This window comes from Carya illinoinensis, chromosome 6, assembly GCF_018687715.1.
Source record: "Carya illinoinensis cultivar Pawnee chromosome 6, C.illinoinensisPawnee_v1, whole genome shotgun sequence".
Taxonomy (NCBI): domain Eukaryota; kingdom Viridiplantae; phylum Streptophyta; class Magnoliopsida; order Fagales; family Juglandaceae; genus Carya; species Carya illinoinensis.
In genome coordinates this window covers 34,945,472-34,971,307 of record NC_056757.1, presented here as the reverse complement: position 1 = coordinate 34,971,307, position 25,836 = coordinate 34,945,472, and the positions used below count along the sequence as shown (strand labels likewise).

General features: G+C 38.2%; 3 protein-coding genes across 7 annotated transcripts in view; 1 reads left to right on the top strand and 2 right to left on the bottom strand.

Moving 5' to 3' along the window:
• Positions 1-603: 603 nt before the first annotated feature.
• LOC122313309 (calmodulin-binding transcription activator 2-like) lies at positions 604-11,743 on the bottom strand. Of its 2 annotated transcripts, XM_043128187.1 has the most exons (13): positions 11,458-11,743; positions 10,393-10,512; positions 10,077-10,192; positions 9,469-9,557; positions 8,433-8,475; positions 7,385-7,562; positions 7,128-7,250; positions 6,676-6,989; positions 5,641-6,180; positions 4,146-4,837; positions 3,012-3,594; positions 2,445-2,765; positions 604-1,080 (listed from the first exon to the last, which is right to left on the bottom strand). In XM_043128187.1, the coding sequence occupies exons 1-13, from the start codon at positions 11,495-11,497 to the stop codon at positions 949-951; spliced, it is 3,291 nt and encodes a 1,096-aa protein (XP_042984121.1). In that variant the 5' UTR covers positions 11,498-11,743; the 3' UTR covers positions 604-948. The 2 variants fall into 2 exon arrangements, with proteins under 2 accessions (XP_042984121.1, XP_042984122.1); XM_043128188.1 differs by lacking the exons at positions 10,393-10,512; positions 11,458-11,743 and having other exon boundaries at positions 9,469-9,566; positions 10,077-10,198.
• A 2,085-nt stretch (positions 11,744-13,828) lies between these two features.
• Positions 13,829-16,561, bottom strand: LOC122314353 (sugar transport protein 5-like). The gene is made up of 4 exons (XM_043129876.1): positions 16,351-16,561; positions 15,687-16,006; positions 14,902-15,534; positions 13,829-14,808 (listed from the first exon to the last, which is right to left on the bottom strand). Exons 1-4 carry the CDS (start codon positions 16,496-16,498, stop codon positions 14,323-14,325), a joined length of 1,587 nt encoding a protein of 528 aa, XP_042985810.1. The 5' UTR covers positions 16,499-16,561; the 3' UTR covers positions 13,829-14,322.
• A 2,645-nt stretch (positions 16,562-19,206) lies between these two features.
• The window catches only part of LOC122312857 (copper-transporting ATPase PAA1, chloroplastic), a 34,468-nt gene continuing 27,838 nt past the window's right edge, over positions 19,207-25,836 (top strand). For 2 of the 4 annotated variants that reach the window (XM_043127512.1, XM_043127510.1), the window contains exons 1-3: positions 19,209-19,694; positions 19,839-19,892; positions 21,143-21,296. In XM_043127512.1, coding sequence (XP_042983446.1) covers positions 19,293-19,694; positions 19,839-19,892; positions 21,143-21,296 — 610 coding nt within the window. In that variant the 5' untranslated portion in view covers positions 19,209-19,292. Of the gene's footprint in view, positions 19,695-19,838; positions 19,893-21,142; positions 21,297-25,836 lie in introns of all 4 variants that reach the window. The other 2 variants (XM_043127513.1, XM_043127511.1) reach the window with 2 other exon arrangements.

The following is a 25,836-nucleotide window of genomic DNA, read 5'->3' as shown; positions in this document are numbered from 1 at the left end:
TAATCATATTGAGAAATACTGATATTATAATTTAACAATAATAAAATTAAAATTTTAAAATAAAATTTAAACAGGTCAATACGAGTTAATTTCAGGTTAAATGGGTTAATCCATTTATAAATCGTGTATTAACGAATCAACCATTTTTTACCTGAACCCATTAATATCAAATCTCAACTCACTAAATTCGTGTCGTGTTGTGTTACTATTGAATTCATGACTTGTATCACATATTACCACCCTTAATTTTGAACAAGATTGCATTTTGAAAGTTGAGGAAAATATATATTTTTTTCAGGCATGTCTAGTTTTTGTGAGAATGGTACAATTCAAATATTTGTTTCATGTGCTTGCAAAAGCGAATGAGTCCATTGAAATATAAAAGTTATATGAGATGAGAATGCTTATTTGAGATTTTGTAAAAATAATTTTGATTTTTTTTAGATTTATAAAAACTGTGAATCGACTCATGATTGGAAAAGGTTTTTTTTTTTTTTTTTTGAAGAGAGGAAAAAGCATATATTATAGTTAAACCATATTTCGTTGAGATTTAAAGAAATATATATATATATATATATATATATATATAAATAAATAATCTGATTGGCAAACCCTCTCCAAGGTTTTCTGTTGATGATTATTTCTTACTAAATTGGCCCAAATCCAATGGGTATATCAGAAATGTGCTTGTTAATATATTGTCGCTGTGAGCCACTACTGTATTCTGCGAACATACAACAAAGTACTAAGGCTGAGAAAACAAATTACAATAGCTGTGCAGAGAAAAATTGCTTATCATTACTATGTAACTGTAAACCCGCTGGAAATTCATGGATGGCATGAGAATTAGACATCATATTCACAGATTTTATTACCTCCATGATTGCTGCAACAAAGCTAGAGATCTAGAATACAGGTTGGACACAATGGTGAAGACGCGGCAGAGGTTTACTCAAATGCTATAGACATGAACGCCTGATCATCCATCAGCATTTCATCGTCCAGCAGGGCATTGATATTAATTTCATCCTCATCAACATCACCTGTTTCTTCAGGACTGTTCAAGGCCATATGACCTGCCTGCCCAAAATTATAATGGAAAGAACAACCTGTCAGAATTTGAACGTCCTGGTACCAAGAGGAGAAAATTTGGGAAACTCATCATTGGTCTTGATACCAGCATACAAAGCCATACATAATCAGACCCAACCCAAATCAACAGAAGAAGAGGGGTCCAAAATGGGAATTCTAAGAACAAAATGTACAAACTCTTCCATTTTTTTTCTCAAACGTAATATAAAATTTTATTTATTTATTTGATAAGAAGTAATATAAATTTTTATTGAAACAAGTTAATAGACATAGCCTAAGTACACAAAAAGTATACATAAGAGAACACCTAATTACAAGTTAGAACTCTTCCATTTTTTATGAGCTTCTTCCTTTCGTTTAAGCAAAATGAATAAGTTTTCTGAAAATATTTTCTGCTTTTCTAATGTTTGGTGCAACACAAAAAATGCAACTTGGGAAAATGTTTTCATGGTAGTCCTCTCATTTCATTGGCACTACTTGCTCTCAAAGAGGGTGCCCAAGCTAGTGCCACCAACCCTGCACTCATCTATGGATGCCCTGGCCAATCAACTCCAGATCCAACGTCCCCGAATCTAGAACTGCTGCCCCAGGCTGACAATGGCTTTTGTGTTCTGGATTTTGTAGGTTTTTAGGAAAAATATTCAGAACAAAACAAACCTGAAAGAATATTTTCACTTTTTAATGTTTCATGCAAACAATAGAGATCATTTTTTTAAACTGTTTATCGAGAGAAAATGCTTTGCGTTGAACAAATTAAAGCTTAGCACCATGTTAGTAAGCATTAGTCTCCAAAGCTTAGAATATTAGGCCGTGGGACGCAAGTATATATAAAGTACACTACAGTAATCGTCAGAGACCTAAAAGGACAAGCTCAAGCAATTAGGAAATGGCCTATTTATGTAAACCAAGCAAACCACACTAACACCCTTCCTCATGCAAACCCACTTAATAAGTGTGAACCAAATGCAAATCTTGCAAGTCCAGAAAAAAAAAAAACAAAAAACAAAAAAACAAAAAAAAAAGGGAAGAAGAATTGATTAGCCAGTGGAGGTTTCCAACCAAAAAATGGGGACGCCATGACGAGATAAAAACTATTATATTGGAGGCTCGGAGCCTTGGCCCAAAAATTTAAGCTATCAAATCAAGAAACCCAAATAGTATATAAACTCAAATGCAGGCATGCCAACAAAGATTCCACATCAAGTACTAAAAATATGTGCAAGCTACTACATATAAAATCATCATTGGATTTGTTTTAAAATGATTCTTACAAGTGGTTTGTCTGATAAAACTAGCATACTAAGATGTTGCATTAATAAATAAACAAATAAAAAAACGTTTAAAATATATACCTTGGTCTCTTGGAACCCTTCAACTACTGTTAGCAGCCTACGGTATTGAGCCCGTCCCTCTGGATACTGCACCATAGACTTCACCCGAGTGAGAGCTTTTTGCAACCTTTCCTCTGTCTGTTTTCTTCCTTCTTTAAGAAAATCATAATCATCCTCTGCTGAGGGCACAACTTGTGGTTTGGGGTCTTTGTGTACATCTGGTCGGAATCCCCGCAAACCAATCCCTTTACGTCTCCAGCGCAATATAACCTTCTCCAAAATTCCTACAGACCAGACGATGGTTCTATATTGTTTCCTCACCTGGTGTCCCCTGACATGGGCCTTCACACAACAATTATAAATCAGCTATAATTTCACAATTGATGGCTTACAAGTTTGTTGAAGATAAATTAATAGAATATTTAGTTTTTCATGCAACTTACCCAATAATAAAGGTCCCCTTCCTATTGGGATAAGTATCATCTATATTTAAGAGAGAGAGAGAGAGAGAGAGAGAGAGAGAGAGAGAACTGAAAAAAACATCATTAAGACCTCAGAAAATCAACAGCAGGATAGTAGCAAACAAACCTGAATTTTGACAATTCTTTGACGGATTGTTAAGAATTCTTTTCTTTTCTTCCAACCACGGTACTTCTTCTGTATATGTGTTGCAGCGGAATGGACTAATCTATCACTTTGCCCAGGCTTGCGTGTCTTGGCAGATACAAGTGAAAGAGCGCATTCATCTGACAAGCTACCACCACCATCATCATGCTGAGTTATCCGCCTTCTTTCAAATGAATGCATCCTGAACATTTGATGTATACGATCAGCAGCTTGTGTGGCATTGCAGACAGCATTAAGTGAATCCTTCAGCGACAGTGCATCTGCCGCGTCAATATAATTCACAGGTGTTGCTGTCCGTTCTGAAATTGTTAGCACACCTTTCGTTCCAGAAACTTCTGGCATTCCATCTTCTGTTTGATCATTCATTGTTAGGGATTTGAGGTAGCTGGTCAAGGAAGACTCTGCAATAAAACCAGAGATTCCTTTGTGTCCCTTTCCAGATGCCAGGTCTGCTGGTGTTCTACCCAAAGGAAATTGAGGAGATGGATCTGTCAATGCTCCAGGTGCGGCACCTAGAGAGACAAGGAATGCTACTGTCTGCTCTCTAATTTTAACAAGGATACATAAATGCACAAAATAAATGAAACATTAGTTATTCCGTACAAATAGAGATTGCATAGCAGCTGAAACAAATTGCAACTCAATCCAAGACCAAGTAACTGATGAAATGAAATTTGGACACTTCAAATCAAGTTTGTTATGATTTCTGTGCAGGTTATCTGCACATGAATAAAAGAAGCCAATGAGAGAACTGAAGCTTGAAAAGTCAAATATAAAAGAGAAGGCCTTCATAACCATAAGTATGGTATAAGGCTTTAGTCGCATTTTTGGTTGCACGAAGACAGAGCAAGGGAGAGGGAGGGTCTCAATAGAAATCCTTCACAGGCTACAAACTCTTAAATTGGCCTCTTCATCTATAATGCAGACTATATATCAGAAAATACTTTGAGTTGCATTTCCAGAGTCTGAAATGGGTCAAGATGGGGAAGGCTAGGCTCTAATATAAAAATTAAAGATTGGATTTTAGCAATAAAGAGTACAGCCTAAGTTCAATAGAATTTAGAATACATAAGTATCAAGTTCAGAGGATCTTGCCTGCCACAAGACGCAGCCCAATGAAGGGCAGTCCATCCATTTATGTCCCGGAAATTGATACTAACTTCTGCTGTTACGATTGGTTTTATGGCCCAATCATAACCAAGGGCAGCTGCTAAATGTATCACACCTTGCCCATCATCATCCAATATATTAGGCCCTTTACCCCCTTCACATACTTTACGGAGGAGCCATGAGTACAACTTCTCTTTCAGCAACAGTTTAAGGAGATACTCCACTTCGTGTTGGAACAAGCCCCTCTGCAAGATTGGCTCTGGAGTCTGGTTATATTCCTCTTCCTCCTTCAATGTTATAATCTTGCTGATTAACTCCTGTTTCACAGTAACACTTTCAACCACGTGACTTGGAGGGATGACAGATCTCAGAGAAAGTAACCTCTCAAGACGCAAATGAAGATGCATATCATTTGCAGCACCACTGTAGATAACTGCAATATCTATATCTTTAATAGAGCCCACTCGATAGTCGAACTCACGCACTTCGCTACAGGCTACCCTGTTGGAGCATGTTATATAAAAAGGGACTTGCCCAACGGTGTGAGGTGGAGTATGGCAACAAAGAATCCCATTCGCTAAAACTTCTGCAGGAACCTCCACTTCCCCAAACATACATGACCAGTTACATTTTGTTACCTCGGGTAGACTCTTTAAAAATGTTCCAGTTATCAGAACCTGTTTTGAATAACAGAAATTGAGAAGCAATAAAAAATACAACAGTATATTTCTTTAACAGTAGAAAGGAATGGAAATTTGAATGAACCTAGACCAAGTTGGAAACAGTACAAATGGAACACTTCACAACAAAATTGATGAATTTTGAGAAAGTTGGGAAGCAAAGTAGTAGAATTAAGTTGGAAAATGTAAAATAGTAATTTGCTTAAGTGGCAAAAAGTCATTCGTATATGAAGCATAAACAAAACATGCACCAATCAACAAAATGATAAGAACATAACAATACATGAGTTAAGAGAAGCAACATACTAGCCCATTATGATTTACCAGTGTGTGATTAACAAAAATCTAGCAGGTCATTAACATTCTTATTTTTGTGAAAATAGCATGTCATTTACCACTTGGTCAAGAAAGTAGCACAAAACATTTTTTATAAGCATAAAAATTTTATTCATATAAAATAGACATAGCTCAAGTCCACAAGACGTATACAAGAGAATGCACCAAATTAGGAACCAGAGATAGATGCAAGGAAGTCATGGAAACTAAGTCTAATCTATTGCTATCGCCCAGAGATATAATGTATTGAAAAAAAAAAAATCTTTTAAGATCATCCAGAGAACATTCTCAAAATTTTTTAGAATCCCAAAACATAAATATATAGAATCCGCATGCGCACACAGTTTAGAAGCTCGGTCATGTTACTTGTAGAGCAAAATCAACTCGAGATATAATTTGGGCCTTTGCCCTTCTCTTCTACTTTTTTTATTGGCATGGATACAATGAAAATATGTATTCGGTACCTCAGTTTCTGAATCTGTGTAAGCCCACTTTGGTGAAAAATCTAAAATACTAAAAAGCTGGTCCTGAGATAGAGAGGGACTCAACGAGGAATCATCAACTACACTTCCACATTCGACAGTGCTCCATGATAAACCAGACGAGCTCTGTAAATGCAAATCATCTACATCTCCAAGTTCTCTAGTAACCCATCGAGAAAAACTGTCAACTTTCTTCAAAGCCTCTTCACCATCTAACAATGGTTTTCTCAGAGTCAAGGCATAGTTGCCATTAGATCCCTCAAAGAGCATATCGGTTTCGGAATTTGATTTTATTGAAAACTGAGATTCAGCATTTGTAAGCTGTGTTTGAAGATAGTTCTGCACAGGTTGTTCATTTTGCTGAACTGGATGAGTAGAAAACGGCTCAGGAGCACTTCTCGCATTCATATTAAGAGTTCCAGGCTCAAATAAAGCTGTATCCAGATCATTTTCCAATTCAAAATTTGATAACTGGTTCATAGGCCATGTGGACAAATGTACTGAATTATTGCCATAAGATATCTGGATAAAAGAATCTAAGATCAGAACATAAACATAACGAGATTGAATGAATAGTCCTTGTGATAAACCGTGAACCAGTTTAATGTTTGGTTCAGTATATTCAATAGACCAGCTGCTTCCTCAGTTATGAGAAGACTACTGCATAATGACTTCAGAATAGTCAAGTTTGTCTATGAAGTCAAACAGTTAAGACTCTTATCAGATCATTACACATGGGAGCGGTTATGTGGAGTCAATCTGGGTTGGAGAGGAAGTACTAAAGTGATTCAGTGAATCATTGCACAACTATAAGTTAGACCCTATGCACATGATCCCCAAGGTCAGCTAGGTATTCCATGCATGGAAAATAATTTTTTTTGCATGGGAATATGATTTCAGCAACTAACTTTTCTCTTTAAAAAAAAAAGGATTTCAGCAACTGACTTTTCATGAGATGCTAAAGGGTAAATACATGTAGATAATACCAATAGTTGGGGTAGAAGATTGGGATAGTACCTGCCAATTTGGTTCCCTTGGCACAGTATTCTGAAACTCTTCTTTGAGGACACTCTCGCCAGTTAAATGCTCACCTATAGTCATATTTTCTTGTCCAAGGAAGATATCCGTTAAGGTAGATTGAGGTTCAGATGATGCACGAGAAGCTACAGAGGAATGGAATCCTCTGGAGTTTTCCAAGACCGCCTCCCAGGATGCCAAATCAATTGCGTCTTGGGAACCAGTCACATGAGTAATACCATCACTATCTCTAGGTCCATCTTTCTGGACGTCTGAGATATAATTTGCCCCAATTAATGACACAGAATAATTATCTGGAAAGGGTTTAAAGTGTACAGTCAGCTCAAACCACCATTTAAGAGCTTGTGAGATGAGGCAATACCATGAATGGATAAGAACTTGAAAAGAATGTAAAGGAAGATCGAGAAAAAGACAAGTAGCAACACACTCACCTGCAGAGGGATGCACAAAATAAGAACTTGCACCACCAGCATCCATCCTGTCTGACAGAGGACCATTCTCCATTGATGGTGACTCAAGAAAGCGAGATCTTGAACTTGCTTGATAACTATCCTCTGCATCAAATCCCACAGATATTAACAGACAGTCACATGCATGGTTGAAAGTATATGACACAGGATCAGTCAAGATCAGGCCAAAAGGGAGAGCAAAAGGTGGCCTCTATTAACAAATTAGAGGCAGAAAATACCAGAATCTGCATCTTCATATAACGATGTAAGAGAATTGGTTGGGCTTGGGGAATCTGTACTTCCGCAAGGTGCCCCTTTATGATTTGTGGGAAAGCTAGAACTCAGAGGGCTGTCCTTCTGGAAATCGGATGCAAACTCATCCCTCTCTCTAATACCTCCAATATTTGTCCTATTTCCCTGATGGGAAAAGTACAAATACAAAAATCCATTAGTAAAAATATTTACATCATGCTGTATTTGACTTCCTAACAAAATACTTTGTTATGGAAAGAAAATAGACCAACTGGAATCATATATCCTATTATAAAAAACTGGGATTTGGGCCATCTTACAAATGAAATGATTTCGAAAAGTTACACGGCTCAAAGCTCGCCATAGAAAAATACTAGCCAGTTATTGCACTTTCACATATAACTAAATGTACTTTCCAGAGTGTCGCTTCTCAAAATAACTCAAGAGCAGGAGCACCTCTAAAGCATTGTTAAAAATAATTAAGGCATACATTAGCTAAGTAATATAAACGGGTCATTACCCAGTACTGGTCCTACTTATGTGGGGTGATTTGGATATAATCCTATCTTCAAGATTTCTTTTTTCTCCACTTCTTACTTTTTCCTGAAGTGCCAGTTCTCAAAATTCCAATCCACACACTTGTGATTAGTAACCTAAGACTTTACTATTGCAGGGGGCAATGGCACCTATTTTTATATATGTTATTATGATGTATATTTCTCAGCAAATATATGTGGGAGTGGCACACTAAATGTATGTGGCATAATAATAAAATATTGCAGCTAATGAAGTATAAAAGTAAACCATTATTAACCTAAACTGTTTAGCCTAATAGTTGAAGGTATAGAAGTCAATCATCATTAAACCTAATCCATTTAGCCTAATGGTTAAAGGTGTGACTTTATAACCAAATAAAAATGAACCGCAAATTTTGTTGGCATGCCCTTCGGGAAACTGAATATGAAAAGTTACAAAGAGCATCAACGTGAAAAGATAAAAAATGGAAGAAATGACAACAATAATGAAGAGGATTACCTTAACTTCCAAGTAGTGGACAAAAACTATGTGCATCAAATCCCTGCAAGAATCAACAAGCTCAGGAGAAACATAAACAAAAAACCCAACCATTTTTTTTATAGGTTGAATGAAGTTTTATTGAAACAAGTAAACGTGTGGGGCCCAAGTACACGGAAAGTAACCAAAATAAGTATTGAATCTGGAAACTATTGAAGTTCAATCATTTCATAAAAACATTATACCTATTAAGTGTTTTTTTTAGGTAATACCTATTAAGTATAAAAGTTTCGTGCATCTAATTTATAGTTTCGCACTAATATGGTGAACAACAGATTATGTTCAAAGGAGGAACTAGGAGACCTCTTGTATACTTCCTATGTACTTGGGCTATGCCTTATTACACGGTTTTTTTAATAAATTTATTTATTTTGATAAGTTCTAATAAATTTCTTACTTAAAAAAAATTTAAAAGAAAAAAGAAAAAAAAAAAGAAAGTGGAAATTATGCCGAAAATGAAATAACAGGAGAGGAAGTGGTAAATGTGAAACAGCATCATCACAAATTCCACATGCAATACAAGATAAAAACTCAGCCCATATCACTCAATCCTTAAGCATATGTTCACTCGTGCTTTGCAAAAAATCTCACAACCAGGCTTAGAATTATCATTAAGGCATGAGGACGTAGAAACAAAAACACCCAACCCCAACCTTAAACCCACCCACCCTAAAAAATTCAAAGAGAGGCCTTTTGGCAAGACTACTGTAAAGGTCAAGATTCCTTAGTGCAAATAGAACATGAATACTGCCACACCTCTATTGTGCACACGTTGACAAGGCTATTACACTCACAATCTTGGTGTCTAAGAAAAAGTATCAATGAGAAGAAGCACACTTATGCAAGTAAAGGCTCTAAAGGAGAAGACCAGCTTTATAAATATGGAGATCACACAGAAGAAAGGTTCAATCAACCAACACAATAAAATGTGATAATATACAAGGATCTAAGGGTAGCGTGATTAAAAAAAAGGAAATATGAATTAGTTCATACTTACTGTTCAAGCATCCAATAGCTGCGCCTTTGAAAAGTTTCATTCTCTTCCCCATGAGCGTAGTAGCAGTGCAGCACATCAACACTACCAACCTAAAATTGCTTGAAGTATGTTACCCATCAGACCCTCGGTAAACTTTAATAGAGTTATATGAAGAATTAATCTTTTCAACAAACAAACCTCCAAACGAGAAAATGAGTAAATCCCTCAATATACAATGGCTATCTAAATAATGGCTTTTCTATACAACAAAACATGAAGATAAAGAAAATAGAATAAAATGCAAGGCAGCCTCACACTCTTGATAGCATTTTTCCACCGTTACCCTTATCACTTTGAAAATTTTAGTTTTTACAGTTAAGAATAACGTGTGATACAAACTAATTTAGTGCATTGGCAATTGAACAAGGGACACTCATTTTGGTGCATACTAAAAGCAATGGGGGACACTTATTATGGGACAGAGAGATTATGCAAGTCCTGTCAATATCATAAAGCAAAATATGCAAATCCTAGAGGGTCAATCACCACGGCCTTTCTTTTTTATAAGTAAATTGATCAACATGATATAAACTCCATTTAAAAGTAAATGACCTTTTTTGCAAGCTTACCTTCAGCTTCTCATGAGCTTCCTTCACAGTTTTTCCATCTTTCTTCTTCCTCCAATTATGTCCATCCTTTCTAAAGTATCTCAACACCTTCCTATCAAAAAGAAATAGCGAACCACCTGACTTGGTGGAATACATGTCATGTCAAGTTTTTTTATGTCCATCCACTTAGGATTGAAAAAAAAAATGATAAGCTCTTATTTCAATGGGAGACAACATTGTTGCATAAATCCAGTGAATTCACATATAATTAAACTTTGTGCATGTAATCATGATGCTTATTTAATAATTAGTTTGATAATATTTGCTAGAATCATACTTGGGGGCCTGTTCGGAGGCTCTGATTGAATATGAAACTTCTGATAATTACGAAGAATCTCACAAATTTCAGCTGGTCGCAACCACCGAGACCGGGCTTCTGCTAGTATTTGTTGAATATCTGCATACCAAACATAAATATAAAAGTGTACTCCAAAGATCCAAAATTATTCATTAATCAACGCAAAAGAAGCATACAAGTACACAGGGCATATTCAAGAGAGTCATCTATCCAGGAGTAGAAAAAGATACAAGAAAATCATGAAAAGAAAATGCAAAAGGTAAACATCTATCAAAGGGAGATCAATGATCTAAGAACTTCAGGAATTTACTAATTGAAAAAAAATAAAAGAATTACAGGAACTGTGTGTGTTTGTATGCATGTCCTTATACGTCAAAGAGCAGAAAACAGTGAGCAAGCGAGGATGTGAGAGAGTAATGGAGCTCTCTAGCTCACGCGTACAAATAGGTTAAGAAACATGGAGTGTAACTAGAGGAGTATAGACATGTACTAAAGAACAACTCTCGCCAATAAGACGCACGGTCAAAATACATCTTATAATCGCTCATGCTCACAAGTCGCAACTCTTCCACCGGCTTTTATTGGCCGCAGAAACACAAAAGAGAGGAAAAAATAATTTATAATAAAAATATTAACTAGCTTCGAGGAACTAATCCGTTTACACCAATCAACTGATAAAAACCAGCTTAGCTGAGTCCAACGAAAAAAAAAAAAAGTGTTCAAAACACAAAAAGTCAAATAACAAAGAAAAAACTCCCTCTGAGCCCATCAATTTTCCGTAGTTTTCTAAGTATCCAAACAGGTCGTAATAACAACCTCCATTCGCTCCAACCAAAAAAATAATTAATTATTTACACTGAAACATCGACTCATAAAACCCTAGAGATCTCAAGAGTAATCAACTAAAATTCATCGAGATTTCTACACGGCAAGAAAACAATAAAAAGAAAAAAAAAAAAAAAAAAAAAAAAAAAAAAAAAAAAAGAGGAACGGATCCGTATAAATAAATTATCTGGAAAAGAAGAACACGCCAATAAATCCGACCTAGTCGAGGAGCGAGGCCGTAGGATACACGCTCCGCCATGAAGAAGACTGGATATATATCAGAGATTAAACTAAGAACGCATGGAGTTTGATGGAAATGCAAGAGAGTTGTGAGAGACTTCTCTGGAGTCAGCGTTTCGAATGACGTGAGGAAGCAAAATCGAAGACTTGGAGTGTTTCCCTGCGAATTTAAAGTTCGCTGGGAAGGATTCTAAAGTCAATTCTGATGGGTGTTTTCTGCCCTGCTGGCCGAATCGTATTTCTTACTGTCGCCACGAGGTCGAAGAAAAGTGAGACTGAAGACTCTCAACCCAACCCACTTTTTTCTTTTTTCTGTTTTTTTAAAAATTATCTCTAGATCCCTGCTGAAATTCTACCAGATCTAAACCGTTGGTTATATGAAATCCGCATCTCTTTTACGCGATCTGCACCGTTCCCATTAAATTTAATTTTCTATTCTCTCCTGAATCAGCTTCCTCAACCTATTATGTCGTAAATATTTTGTGTTAACAGTATTATGTCGTAAATTAGATAACGCGACGAGCCAAAATCAAGAGAAAATATGTACAAAGAAATAAGACCCGTTTGGTTACATAAATGAGATGAGATATGATAAAATGAGATATTTTAAATAATAATTAATAAAATATTATTATAATATAATTTTTGAATATTAATTTTATATTAAAAATTTGAAAAATTTAAATTATTTATTATATTTTATATTAAAATTTATAAAAATTATAATCATAAATTGAAATTAGATGAGATGAAATTTTTAATTTTGATTAAACAAATAAGACTTAAATGTGAGCCGGGGAGGACTGAAATGGTCGCTGCTTCATGAATCTAGGGTCCATGAAGCAAACTCACGAGATGGGCATTCCAGTATGGGCCATGGATCAAGCAATTATGTGGGCCCTTGAAATGGATCGAGATTTATTACAATTTTGACTCGGAACATTTTCAATCATTTGGAGATATCTACCCACAATACGTGGAACCATCTAGTACATGAGTTCGCAGCGACCATGGGCAACCTTCACTGTTGTTTAATATACTGATTACATGTCTGTCTAGATTGTAAAGGGTATTTAAATAGTAAATTATAGAGTTATGAATTTATGGTGACGTGATAAGTTTTTATGCTATATGAGTAAGAAAATAAATGTGCTATAGTCATAAAAAGATTTTACAAAAATAAATTTATAAATTGACATGATTTTATATGATACATTAGATTTACTTTACAATAAAAATACATTTATAATCTAACGTACCACATCAAATAATATCAATTTATTGATTTAGTTTTGTGAGATCTCGTTGTGACTGAATCATTTAGCGTATAAAAATTGATTTACAATGTTGTTCTCCATTAATTCTTAGATATACAATTTTGATTCAAAAGTTTGTATACAATTTTAGTTTTAATTGTGACATAGTCAATTGTAGAATATTATATATAGGGGTGAACAATTAAGCCGCAACCCGACCCGACCCGTAAATTCCGACCCGTTTCGATGCAAATAAATCGGACCGAAACAGAAACGGGTCGGAACCGGGTAATTCCAGTTACCAACCGTTTGAAACAAACCGGGTCGGGTAATTACCCGTTAACCGGCTAATGAGTCGAACGACGCCGTTTACTCTCCCCCCTTCCCAGTAACCCCTCCATTTGCTGCTCTGCATTTCGTTCTTCATTTCTCCCGAAAACTACGCCCTACGCAGTACGCTGAGCCGCCACCTCTCAGTTTCCTCTCTGCGACTCTTCGTCTCCTAGCATCACAGTCGCGACTCGCCCATCTCAGCCCTGACTCGCCGTCTCCCAGCCACCAATTTCTTCTTCTTCGGAAAGACGCTTCTCCGTCTCCGATCTGTGTTCTGTTTCTTTGTTCTTTCTGTGTTCTTTGTTCTTTCTGTGTTCTTTGTGCCTCATCGTCGTTTCTCTTTCTTTGCCTTTTTTCTGTGTTCTTTCTGTGTTATGTGTTCTGCCTCATCACCTGGGTTTTCTTTGCCTCATCGCCGCTTGACAACAACTCATGACAAAACGGAATAACCGATTTCGATCCGAAAAATTTCAGATCGGGTAATCGGGTAACGGAAGCGTTACGGAACAATTCCGTTCGGAACAGTACGACTTCGGAACGGGTCGGAACATCATCCTCTCGCTTCGGGTCGGGTCGGCGCACACCCCTAATTATATATAAACTCTAATCCAAAAAATGAGGTTAGATTATTCGATGCCTCCCAATAATCCTTCTTCTAGTTAAGCCCACAGATCAAAATGATTTGGTAAAAATATGAAGACCAATAAGAGATAAAAGGATACAAGGGGTAGCCTCGGACCTGGAGGCGTTTGAACTTTGAATAAACATTAATATTACAAGCGTACTAATTTTAATGAAATAATTAAACCTTTAATCCAGATAATTTATAAACAGACCAAATGAATAGACGTACACATGAATAATCCTAACAGTCTGATCGTTTGCCAAATTGAATATTAAAGAGCAACATCTTAACAGATCTAGATTTTCTACGCAACATGACAACTATGAATAGAGTGAATTACGTACAAGCTCTATGGCCAAAGTCTAAATAAAATCCCATGGAGCTATAAATAGGAAGAGCTAGCTAGAGATATATATCACATATTTTCAACTTAATTGATTGTTTCCATGGCCCTCATGAACACCCAAGTTGCAGAGACTCTGCATGATTAGAATCTTGCATGGCTAGCACAAGTCATGACTTGCATGCAAGCTGCTTCCACCACTTCAGTACTAGTTAGCGAAGATCAAGAGAAAAACAGAAGAACTTGCTCCCAGAAGTTGAAACGAGATCTGTACTTCTTTCGGTAACTCAACTTTCCAGCGAAATACGTTGATGGGCCAGGTATGATAGCTCTTCATCAGGGATCGTGTACTTCTTCTCAACGTCAACGTATCGATTCCAGAACCAATGATCTTGCCAGATTGTGTCCATGGATTCCAAACTAATCCCCTTAGTCTCGGGTACGAATAGCGCCACGAAAACGGTCATTATGAACACCCATGCAGCGTAGAAAAGGAAAACGCCATATTTCATGTGACATAAGATGGTGGCGAATACCTGAGCCAAAATGAAGGTGAACAGAAAATTGCAGGCAATGCCTATGCCTTGGCCGGCTGGTCGAATTTCCATTGGCAATATTTCCCCCGGAACTAGCCACGTCAACGGGCCCCACGACCACCCGAATGCGGCCGAGAGGCCACACATCAGGACCAGCACAGTAATTGATGCGCCCTGGGAAAAAGTGGCAGTTCCCGCAGTCCCTAGCTCCGATGCCAATATTGATGCCAAGGCCACCTTCATCATAAACATGAGAAATCCTCTTCAATGAAGATGCTAATTGTAACTGTTGGTATTGCTTACAATCATCATAATAAACACTTAACTGACCTCACAGGCAATCATCTGGACCCCAGCTTCAAAGAACAAAAGTCGGCGCCCAAACCTGTCAACGGCAAAAGTTGATACGAGCGTAGAGGTAGCATTCACGACGTTAAGTATGATGGCAGCAATCAAAGCCCCGTCGCTACTAATCCCGATCGAACGGAACATAACGGGCCCATAGAAAGCCACGACATTGATCCCCGTGAACTGTTGAAACGACGGGATAGCCGCCGCGAGTACCAGTTGGGGCCGGTGCCGTCTTTCGAATATGACCTTGTAGGGCTGGCGGTTGTCAGCTTTGGCGGCCTCATTGTGGCTAATCATCTCGTTCAGCTCAGCCTCAGTGTCGGAGTCGACACCACGAACTTGGTTGAGGGATTTTCGGGCTTCCTGCACCCGGCCCCGTTGGATCAGGCTACTTGGCGTGTCCGGAATGAACATCGCGCCAACCGTCATGATCGCCGCTGGTATGGCGGCACAACCCAATGAGACTCGCCAGCCGATGTCTCCGACATGAGCAGCCATGAGGTTGATCGATGCAGCTAATATCACTCCAGCGCCGATGAATAACTGGAAGGCGGTGTTTAACGTGCCGCGCCATTTAGGTGGAGCCATCTCCGAGAGGTATATTGGAGCTGCCTATATCAAAACAACAGACGTTAGAATAACTCAGTTAGGTAGAGCGTAGCGATTTTTATATTCTACCTTTTTCCTCTCCATATTTTTATTGATAACATATATTTTAATGGATTGCGAGCACAAAGTTACACTAAATTAGATCTGCATCACACCTGATTTGTGAAACCAATCCCAACTCCGAGAAGGAGTCGACCAAAAATGAGCATTTTCACGTCCATGGCAACAGCATTAAGCACCGTACCCAACAAGAACACGGCGCCACCGATAATCAAAATGCCTTTGCGCCCTGTAGCCGTGGTAACACGGCCAGCTACGAGGGACGATACCAGACCAGTTATGTACAATGAGGATGTAAATGCCGTAAGGATTTGGCTGTCGAATATACAGTACTGATTCTGCCGTGCATCATGCATCTTTAGTAAAACGGATGGGAAGAATTTCTTCAGAAATGGTTCCATTGTTATTACACCTCCTGCAATCAAACATCATAATTTTGACTTCGCGTGTCATTAATTCAAAATAATTTTGTAGAGAAAAGATCGTTATTTTGTATTTAAACAGGAGAAAATTGGAGAAACTTTTTGAAGAAGAAGATGACTCGAGAATTTATATCTCATATTTATTACTGCAACTAAAAGAGAAAGCCATGATGTTATTGGGATTCAATTCTTGGGTTTCTAGCGTACCACTATCTTTTTATTGTGATAAATTGATTGCAAAAACTCATTTTTCTTTTAGTTCATGAAATGTGTCATGCTAAAATAGCCCATGCATGCATAGTGATTGTAGACGGAGATCGAGAGATCGAAGAGTAACCTGAAATGCCGATATCATAGCCAAATATCAACCCAGCTGAAGCCGCAACGATGCAGATCATGAGGACGGACGGCGTTAGAGATCCACCGCCATTCTTATTGGAACCGCCCAATGATTTGATATCTAACACATTACCGCGTACTGCCATTTCTGTATGTACGTGTTTTTTTCTGTCTCGAAAGAGTTCCAAAGAAATAAATTTAGTACGAGCAATTTTAATATACGTACATTTTTTTTCTTTAATTATTTTTTTTATTTTTTTTTAATTTATAGGAGTGTATTCTTTTTTCGCCCGTTGGAGAGTAGGAAGTTCATAAAGAATGCGCATTTTGTGCAGTTTAAGACGGTCATACCTACAAGGAAGTACATGACGACCCATGTCAACATATTGGTCCTGTACGTGCCCGATAAAAGAGGGATCAAAAGTGGGTAGTTGGCGGCCCATGGCATTCCAGTATTTAGAATGCTTCTTTTCAGCCGAAGATTATAAGCTATAAATAAACTATTTGAGTTGGGCAGTAGCAACATTCGGACAACAAAAGTTCTATATTATAAGGTAAGGTAAAAATTAATAAACTATTCTTTGTCAAAAAAGTTTTATCCGCCAACGGTCATGGCCACCACAATAACAGAGTAAAACAACCGTAACCAGATTAGATATTTAAAAATAATTTCACAAATTAAAATAATTTTATATGATTTATCGTATCTATTTTATTTTCTTATTTTTAGCTAATTTCTCAACTAACTTTTAGGTATTTCCACATTCTATGATTCTATCTGTTTTGTCGTTATTTGATTTTAACTTTTCAGAAACCGTTTCCTTTATCTTCTTCCTCTCTTCGTTAATTTTCTACTCTTCACTTTTCCACGCAAACCTTCCTCTAGGCTTCCAAATGATTCTCCTTCTTCTGAATCTCGGTATCTCTTGGATATGCATTTTTTTCCTCTCTCTAATTGCAAGATATTTTAATTTTTATAAAGTAATTAACTGCATCATATATGTCAAGAGTATGTAATTCAAATGGCATGAGACACAGTCTCCATAAAAGAAGTCTTAAGTTTAATCCCCCTCCCCAATTTTCTAATATTTAAAGAAAAAAAACTACATCATGCGCATATATGCATGAGACCAAAATCAAACCCACGCAAGTATTGTTTGAATGTGTGCAAGTTCAGAAAAAATTGATATTCATATATATAAAAGTAAGGCAAATCCAAACACAATACCTTAAAATTTCTATAAATTCGTTAAAATCTAAACATCATACCAATATACATGAAAGGAAACCAAATACGAGAATAAAATCTAATACGTGAATATCTAAAGAAGAGAAAAAAATTTCCCCAAACCATTGCAAAAATGAATACTCAGACCAAACACAGTCCGTGACATGTTGAAATTTATACAAGTTGAGTAAAAAAAAACATAGTTGAGTAAAAAAAAAAAAAACATACTGGCAGCGAGAACAAACCAAGTTAAAAAATCATCGGTAATGTGTAGATGTGAACAACAAAATAATTAAAAAATTCCTCAGACAATGACAAAAACAGAGTCGGGAGATATCAAAACTCCCCATGATAGGAAGTGCTGACCACCACATTTAGAGCACCACCGCGTTCAAAAGAAACCAACAAGTCTCCACGGTAGCTATGCCAACCTTAGATCCATCATACGCAGGTATTCTTGTGTTCTTCCGAAGTCACCATCGTTGATCTCAATTCCGTCTGTAACTGTCAATAATAATTGTAAAAAACTGTCAATAATAATTGAGATCTCATAATCATTATATACAATTTGAAAAATTTTAATGAGACAAGAGTGTTCATGACATAACCAGATAAGTAACCATGCAATTTTAGCAATAGGGCACACGTGCCTCACTAATACATATTATATATCTGTATATATTTTAATCATAGTAAAATATATTTTTTTAAAATAAAATCACGTATTAATTTACGTATCAATATTAATTTTTTTATATTTAAATTTTAAATTAATACTATTTTTAATAAAATTTATTTTTTATCTAATTATAATAAATTAATACACATATTAATACATAATTATATTCGCAACTAGATTTTTGTTTCTTAAATCATAAAAATATAATGAACCACTCCGGGGTTAGCAAGGAGGAGACCAGACAGGTGGAGTGGAGGGAGGAGCTCCTACGTAGGGGTGACAATTTATTATACGACCCGTTAATCCAACACGAACACGACACGATAATAGCGGGTTAGGGTTTAGTCTTAATGGGTTCGGGTCAAAACGGGTTGAACCATTAAGACATGATTTCTTAACGGGTTGATAACGGGTCAACCCGTTATGACACGTTAAGAAAGTTAAAACTACAATTATACCCTTCTACCAAAAAGTAAAATGGTTAGAATTTTAATTTCGATATTTTTATTGTTTAGATTTTAATTTTAGATTTGTAGTTAGTTTTATAATTTTTATAGATATTGTAATTTTAATAATTATAGAAAATTATATTAAATTTAATCAAGTCAAACAGGTTAATTTTAAATCTATTTAGTCTATTTACATAAATAATTTGAAACAAATCGTATTGTATCGTGTCAACTTATTTAGTAATATTCACTAATAGGTCAAAACGGGTTGACACGATACTATATGTTATGTTAATAGGTCGGGTTAGAATTTATCTATATGGTATAATATATATATTTTGACACGACACAAATACGATTCGTTAACATGATTTGACACTCTCACTGTACGTATGTCTGTCATTTATTGGTGGCGTGCTGTCAGGTGGGGGTAATTTCGTAAACTTAAAGCTAGGCTTGATCACAGTAAGATTGGAAAGCTAACTCCAAGTTTGACCATTCGCTAACTCCCGCTTAGTCCCGTCTGGCAGCTTGTATTCCAACGTTTTAAATAGGATTGAACGACGCACTTCTCTGTCTCTCCGATGGAGTCCGCATTACCCGTAACTACGACGACAATTGCGCTCTTCGCCGTCTCAAAATCCCTCAGCCGCCATCGCTTCTGCGGGTCTCCTCTTACTCAGTTGCTTCATTGGCCACTCCTGACTCGCCGACTCAGATGCAGTCGTGGTTTAGTTTCCTCGTCTCCGAGGAGCCTGCACGCTGCGGCGGTGATACCTCCTATACGAGGCCTTCCAAAGTGCTTCTCGAGCTCCGCTGCTTCCTTTGCGTCTGGCGGTGGGACCGGTGGCGGGTTCGGAGGAGGTAGCGGAGGCGGTGGCGGTGAAAATGGATCAGGCGGCGGGGACGCGAAGGGGAATTTGGTTGCTGGAGGGGCCGAGGCGGTCACGGCACTCTCGCCTGATGTGATTATACTCGATGTCGGAGTATGAACTCTCTCTCGCTTAATTTAATTTTTTATTTTCTGCTATAAACTTGGTTAAATGGTTACTTATATAAAAAAAAAAAAAAATTAAAAAAAAAAAAAAAAAACTTGGTTAATTGGTTTTATTTCTGTACGTATATGGCAGGGAATGACATGTGGGGGATGTGCAGCTAGTGTGAAAAGAATTCTAGAAAATCAAGTAAGTTTTTCCTTTTTGTTTATTTTTTCTTTGGTTGAATCTGATTCTGATTCTTTATCGATTACCAACCAAACTGGGATAGCGTTTTGAGTTATTGACAGAGGATGTTTGGCCAGGTTTGCTAAGTTGAAGAGCTGACATTTGGACAATTTTTTTTCTTACCAACGTGTATCGCAAAAACCAAATCTTTTGTTCTGAATTAATGAGGTCTGCACATCCGCGACAATAGATAAAAGAAGTTTTATAAAAAGTCAGCATTTTTTGGTATCAAAATGGAACTGAGATTTATTTCAAATTCTGGCGTCTGCGGATTCTAAAAAATCGGTTTTTTGACTGTGGAACTGTATTTTGGGCTTAGAGTTGAAAGCCTTGTAGCGCTGGAAAACCAAGTTATGGAGAAAATATGGAGATTCTTTAAACAAAAAAAGAAAAAAAAGAAAAAGGTAGCAGCATAGGATAAAACTCAACTATGGGCAAATGTTGGTGAAATCTGCCATTAAATAAGGGAGAGTAAACATCAATGGAAATCACCAACCATGGATGAACCTATACTTAGAACCATACAACGATTCTCTCACATCCCACCCTGAATTGCAACCACCCAATTCGTCCGCATGTTGCTATGTTACAACCCCTCACTCTTCAATAGTTCATTCAGCATGCGCCGCACTTTCACTCCCAAGATGTCCATTACATGCACAAACGCGTGATGAGATCCTCGATATATTTGAGCATCTATAATTAATTATTCTTGAATTTTCCTTCTCCCATGTCCTTTTCACGTGCGAGAGCCGTCTGGAGCGAAGTGTTCAATCAATTCTAGTTAAGCTGGATGATACTGGCTACAGTGGCGGAGTTAACGGCTAGCTGGACAATTCCCAGTGATGTTCCACAAATCAAAGCCGTATGGAAGATGGTACCTATATGCATTATGTGGTGCATTTGATGTGAACGTAATGAGTGCATATGGCGTGAACGTAATGAGTGGACTTTTGAAGATAAGGAGTGGACACTAGAGGAGCTTAGATCTTTATTTTTCCATACCTTATTTCTTTGGGCTCTAATTGTAGATTTTAATGGCCTAAATTTTCAAGATTTTCTTGTTTCCACTATTACGACTTAGATAGGCCTTCTTCTTTGTATACCATCTTGTGTACTTGGGCTTTGCCTATTCATTATTAATACTACTGTTTACTTATTAAAAAAAAAAACTAAATCTGTATGATACATTTTATTACAATTTTGGACAGCCCCAAGTGTCATCTGCTAGTGTGAACCTGACAACAGAGACAGCTGTAGTATGGCCTGTATTGGAAGCCACGAGCTCACAAAACTGGCAACAACATTTAGGGGAGGCACTAGCAAATCATTTGACTAACTGTGGTTTTAAGTCTAACCTTCGAGGTAAGAATATCATCATACATAATGACCGCCATCTTTGTTATTATTGTCACTGCTTTTTTTGTTATAATTATCATCATCACTATCATCTTTGTTGTCATGGTCATTTTAATTATGACCTGAATTTGACAGTTAGTTAATAGTTCTTGTAAAAAAAAGTTGTAGGATTACATAGTTACTCTTTTTCTGTCTTGTGCTTTACTTTTTGTCAGGCAACTTTGAACCTATATAATACAGTAATTGCACCCAAGGTTTGCATAATTGGCCAATATACATGGGTGTGTATGCTTATGCTCTATTAATTACAGTATTTGAGCACTTATAAAAAAAAAAATTACATTATTTGAGCAAAGGGCTCACAGATCTTGATTTCTCAAAATCACATTTGGTGTAATACCTTGAATTGTGTGTAGGAAGGTGGTTAATCGGGTCTCACATTGCTTGGTAAGGAGAAGTTTTTGCACTTTGTAATGGATTTCAATGGGCTCTAATTATAACATTGACTACTAAAGAGACTCTTCACACATTCTTTGCAACAACAATATACCTCAGGTGGAAAAAATGGTCTTTCTGGGCTCCTGAATTCATGTTTAATATTGTGATTGAATCGATATGTCGAACATTATTGTGATTGAATCGAAATCCTTTGAAGTGATAAGGAATGGGCGTTGGGTGTTGTTCACCGAAAGAGGGTGGAAGTTTGTTAGAAACATGCGGTTGGAGTTTGCAACGACTCGATGGTTCTCTTTGGCCTTGGAGAATTGTCTAACAGGTGGGAAAAAGGATTTTTACACAGCACATAGGGATGGAGATAGGGGCTACATAGCACAAAGGGGCTCAAACAACCAAGGAGCTTTCATGGCTTTGGTAGAGTATAGTAGGGGTGGCCGTCCTAACTGTATCTTTATACCAGAGGAAAGAGATGGTAAGGGGTGGAGGAAACTGATAGAGTTGTTGAAGGAAGGAGGTAGAGAAAATCGTTTTACGGGGTTAGCACCACCGGCAACGACGTTGGATGCTCCTACACGGTCTTACAGGGACGCACTGCAGCAACCTAGGGTCTTTGTCCAAGATCAAAAAACTGACAAGTTGGGCGCTACCTATGATAGACTGAAGGGACCTGTCGTCTGCTCTGTAGGGGCTCAGAACCGAGTGGGGGATGGCAGTGGAGTTGTTGGACTAAATAAGGAAGATCTGCTTCGGGCGTTGAGTGAGGTACAGAAGCAAGTGGAGGACTTGCAACTCAATATTTTAAGTCTAAAACGGGGCGTAGAGGAGGAAGAATGGGGTGGGCTGGACTTGGGGGTGAGAAAGGGTCCGAATGTGGAGCTGGGCTCTAGTTCAACACAGGCGGCCCATACGGTCCAGTGGCCCATACCCGGTATTTGTAAACCGAAAACAATATGGAGCCGTAGACCCGATTCCAGCGGTAAGACCTGTAACGCGATTCCTGAGGTGAGATCGTCGGAGGTTATGCCGGTGCTGCAGACGGCGCCGGTGACTCAGAAAATGCCGGCGATAGTGGTGGAACAGGTGTTACCGTCGCCGGAAGAAGAGAAAACTGGATCCAACGGAAGAGTGGGTAACCCGAATCATGAGGTGATCTCGTCGGAGGCTGCGCCGGTGATTCAGACTGCGCTGGTGACTCAGAAAAATCCGGCGATACTAGTGGAACAGCTTTTACCGACACGGGAAGAGGAGAGAAATGTTTTCTTGTTTCAAACGAATTTCTTCCCGGATTCAACTGCACAGAATGAGCCGATTGACACGTTGGAGGTTTCTCGTGACTTAGTTGAGTCTCCTGAGATGCTATCAGAGGATGAGGTTGAGAGGGTGGGGGACACCGTTGAGGAGCTCTCTCCACAACTGACGGACGGCCCTGTTATGCACCTTGAGTTGATCTCGGAGGAGGGGGCTGAGAGAACTATAGCGAATATTTTTTTGGAGTCTGATCGGAATGTAGAGAACAATACTGATGGGGTTCTGGCTCCTAATTCACAAGTCCCTTCTACTCTTTTTGATGGGCAAAAAGCTGTGGGCACAATGGTAGAATGGGAGGGTGGAGTGCAGCTAGGGGGGGATGGATCCCCTGGTGTGGGAGATCCAGTTCCGTTAAGCTGTTTAGCACCGACCGAATTTGAGGTCTCCGATTGGGTCTTCCGAAAGATCAAGGAGATTCAACAAGTGGTGGGCATGGAATGTGTGGGCTATGAGGAACAATTTCTGGCTCTTTTCACTTCTATTGAGGCGAGTCATTTTCAGTCCAAGAAAGCTGGAACTAAGAAACAAAAGGAGCTCAAGAGACTTAAATGGTCATTGAATGAGGGTAGCTCGAGCCGTGACAGGTCCAAAGGGAAAGGGCTAGCGACTCCTTTATGAAGCCAAAAATTGTGTCGTGGAATGTTCGTGGGTTGAATGACTTTAATAAGCGTTCGTGCATAAAAAATTTGCTTCGGGGTTGGAGGGCGGATATTGTTTGTTTACAAGAAACTAAACTCAAATTGGTGACCAAAGAATTAGTGAGAAGTGTATGGGGATGCCCCTATGTAGATTGGGTTTCTTTAGCATCAAATGGGGCATCGGGTGTATAATTGTGATGTGGGATCAAAGGGTGATGGAAAAAGTGGAAGATTTTATAGGAGATTTTACTGTTGCTATCTCCTTCAAGATGGTGGAAGATAATTTTATGTGGGCTTTTGCAGGTGTTTATGGACCGAATATTGACAACAATAGGAGATTGTTATGGGAAGAACTTGTTGGTATTTATAGCTGCTGGGATCTTCCATGGTGCTTTGGCGGAGACTTTAATGTCACAAGATTCCCTGGTGAAAGATCAGGAGACGGTCATATACGACCAGCAATGACTGATTTTTCTGAATGTATCTTTGACTTGAATATGCTGGATCTTCCGCTGATAGGTGGGCCCTTTACCTGGTCCAATAGTCAGACATGGTCTAGGCTTGACAGATTCCTAATTTCGCCGGAATGGGAATCTCATTTCCCAGGTGTGTGCCAAAAGAGGTTGCCGCGTTTATGCTCAGACCATTTTCCCATTCTACTGGACGGTGGCGGTATTCAGGGAGGGCTATGATACTTTAAATTCGAAAATATGTGGCTCAAGAGCGAGGGCTTTGTGGACAGGGTAAAACTTTGGTGGTCTTCATACCAATTACATGGTACCCCATCATACATTCTTGCAGGTAAACTTAAGGCTTTAAAGAATGATTTAAAGCTTTGGAATTTACATACTTTTGGTGATGTAGGGGGAAGAAAGAAAACTTTGTTGGAGGAGTTACAGAATATTGAGAGGGCTAATGAAAATAGACCCCTTACCATAGTCGAAAATGCCAAAAGAGCTGAATTGACATCAGAGTTGGAGAAAATGGTCTCCTTAGAAGAAATCTCTTGGCGACAGAAGTCACGAGCACTGTGGTTGAAAGAAGGGGATCGAAGCACAAAATTCTTCCATAGAGTGGCTAATTCTCATAGGAGAAACAATTCTATTGAAATGATGAATATTAATGGTATAGATTGCATGGAGGCTCCAGTGATCCGGGAACGTGGTAAACTTCTACGAACACTTATTTACAGAACAAGAGGGGTGGAGACCAAAAGTAGAGGGATTGGGATTCGACTCTATTGACTCTCAGACAGTGGCCTGGTTAGAAAGAGCTTTTGAGGAAGAGGAAATATATGAAGTGGTCAGAAAAATGGGGAAAGATAAAGCACCAGGTCCAGACGGACTTTCTATGGGTTTCTTTCAGACATGCTGGGAGGTTGTAAAAGAGGACATCATGAAAGTGTTTCAAGAACTATTTGTGACTGGAAAATTCAAGAAAAGCATGAATGCCACCTTTATTGCTTTGATTCCGAAGAAGCCGGGAGCAACAGAAGTGAAGGATTTCAGACCTATCAGCCTCATTAGTGGGGTGTACAAAATCATCTCCAAAGTGCTTGCCAACAGATTAGCGGCGGTTTTGGGTAAGATAATTTCGAATCCTCAAAATGCTTTTGTAAAGGGTCGACAAATTCTGGACTCTGTTCTAATTGCCAATGAGTGCCTGGATAGTAGATTAAAGTCTGGTAAAGCAGGTATAATGTGTAAACTAGATATGGAAAAGGCATACGATCATGTTAACTGGGACTTCCTCCTTTATTTGCTGAAGAGATGTGGTTTTGGAGAAAAATGGTGTTCATGGATTAGGTGGTGCATTTCGACGTCAAGATTCTCTGTGTTGATTAATGGTAGCCCAGAAGGTTTCTTTAGTAGCTCTCGTGGACTACGATAGGGCGATCCCTTATCCCCACTACTCTTTGTTATTGTCATGGAAGCTTTGAGTAGGATGACAGAGGCGGTGGTGAGAAATGGTTTTATGGCTGGATTTTCAGTTGGAGATTCACGTAGGGGTTTTATCTCGATATCACATTTACTTTTTGCAGATGACACCCTTATTTTCTGCAAAGGCAGAGCAAGACCAGTTGAAGACACTAAAGGCGCTACTCTTATGCTTTGAAGCAGCGTCAGGACTAAAAGTGAATTTTG

What these genes read in the sequence shown, in the direction of transcription:
- LOC122313309 (XM_043128187.1), bottom strand. Translation starts at nt 11,497, where the DNA reads ATGGCGGAGCGTGTATCCTACGGCCTCGCTCCTCGACTAG. An exon ending in CAAGGGAACCAAATTGGCAG is followed by an intron (nt 6,181 to 6,675) that starts GTACTATCCCAA and finishes TCTTTTATCCAG; the next exon opens with ATATCTTATGGCAATAATTC. An exon ending in ACACAGATTCAGAAACTGAG is followed by an intron (nt 4,838 to 5,640) that starts GTACCGAATACA and finishes TATTCAAAACAG; the next exon opens with GTTCTGATAACTGGAACATT.
- LOC122314353 (XM_043129876.1), bottom strand. Translation starts at nt 16,498, where the DNA reads ATGGCAGTACGCGGTAATGTGTTAGATATCAAATCATTGGGCGGTTCC. An exon ending in CTATGATATCGGCATTTCAG is followed by an intron (nt 16,007 to 16,350) that starts GTTACTCTTCGA and finishes GTTTGATTGCAG; the next exon opens with GAGGTGTAATAACAATGGAA. An exon ending in TCCAGATGATTGCCTGTGAG is followed by an intron (nt 14,809 to 14,901) that starts GTCAGTTAAGTG and finishes TTTATGATGAAG; the next exon opens with GTGGCCTTGGCATCAATATT.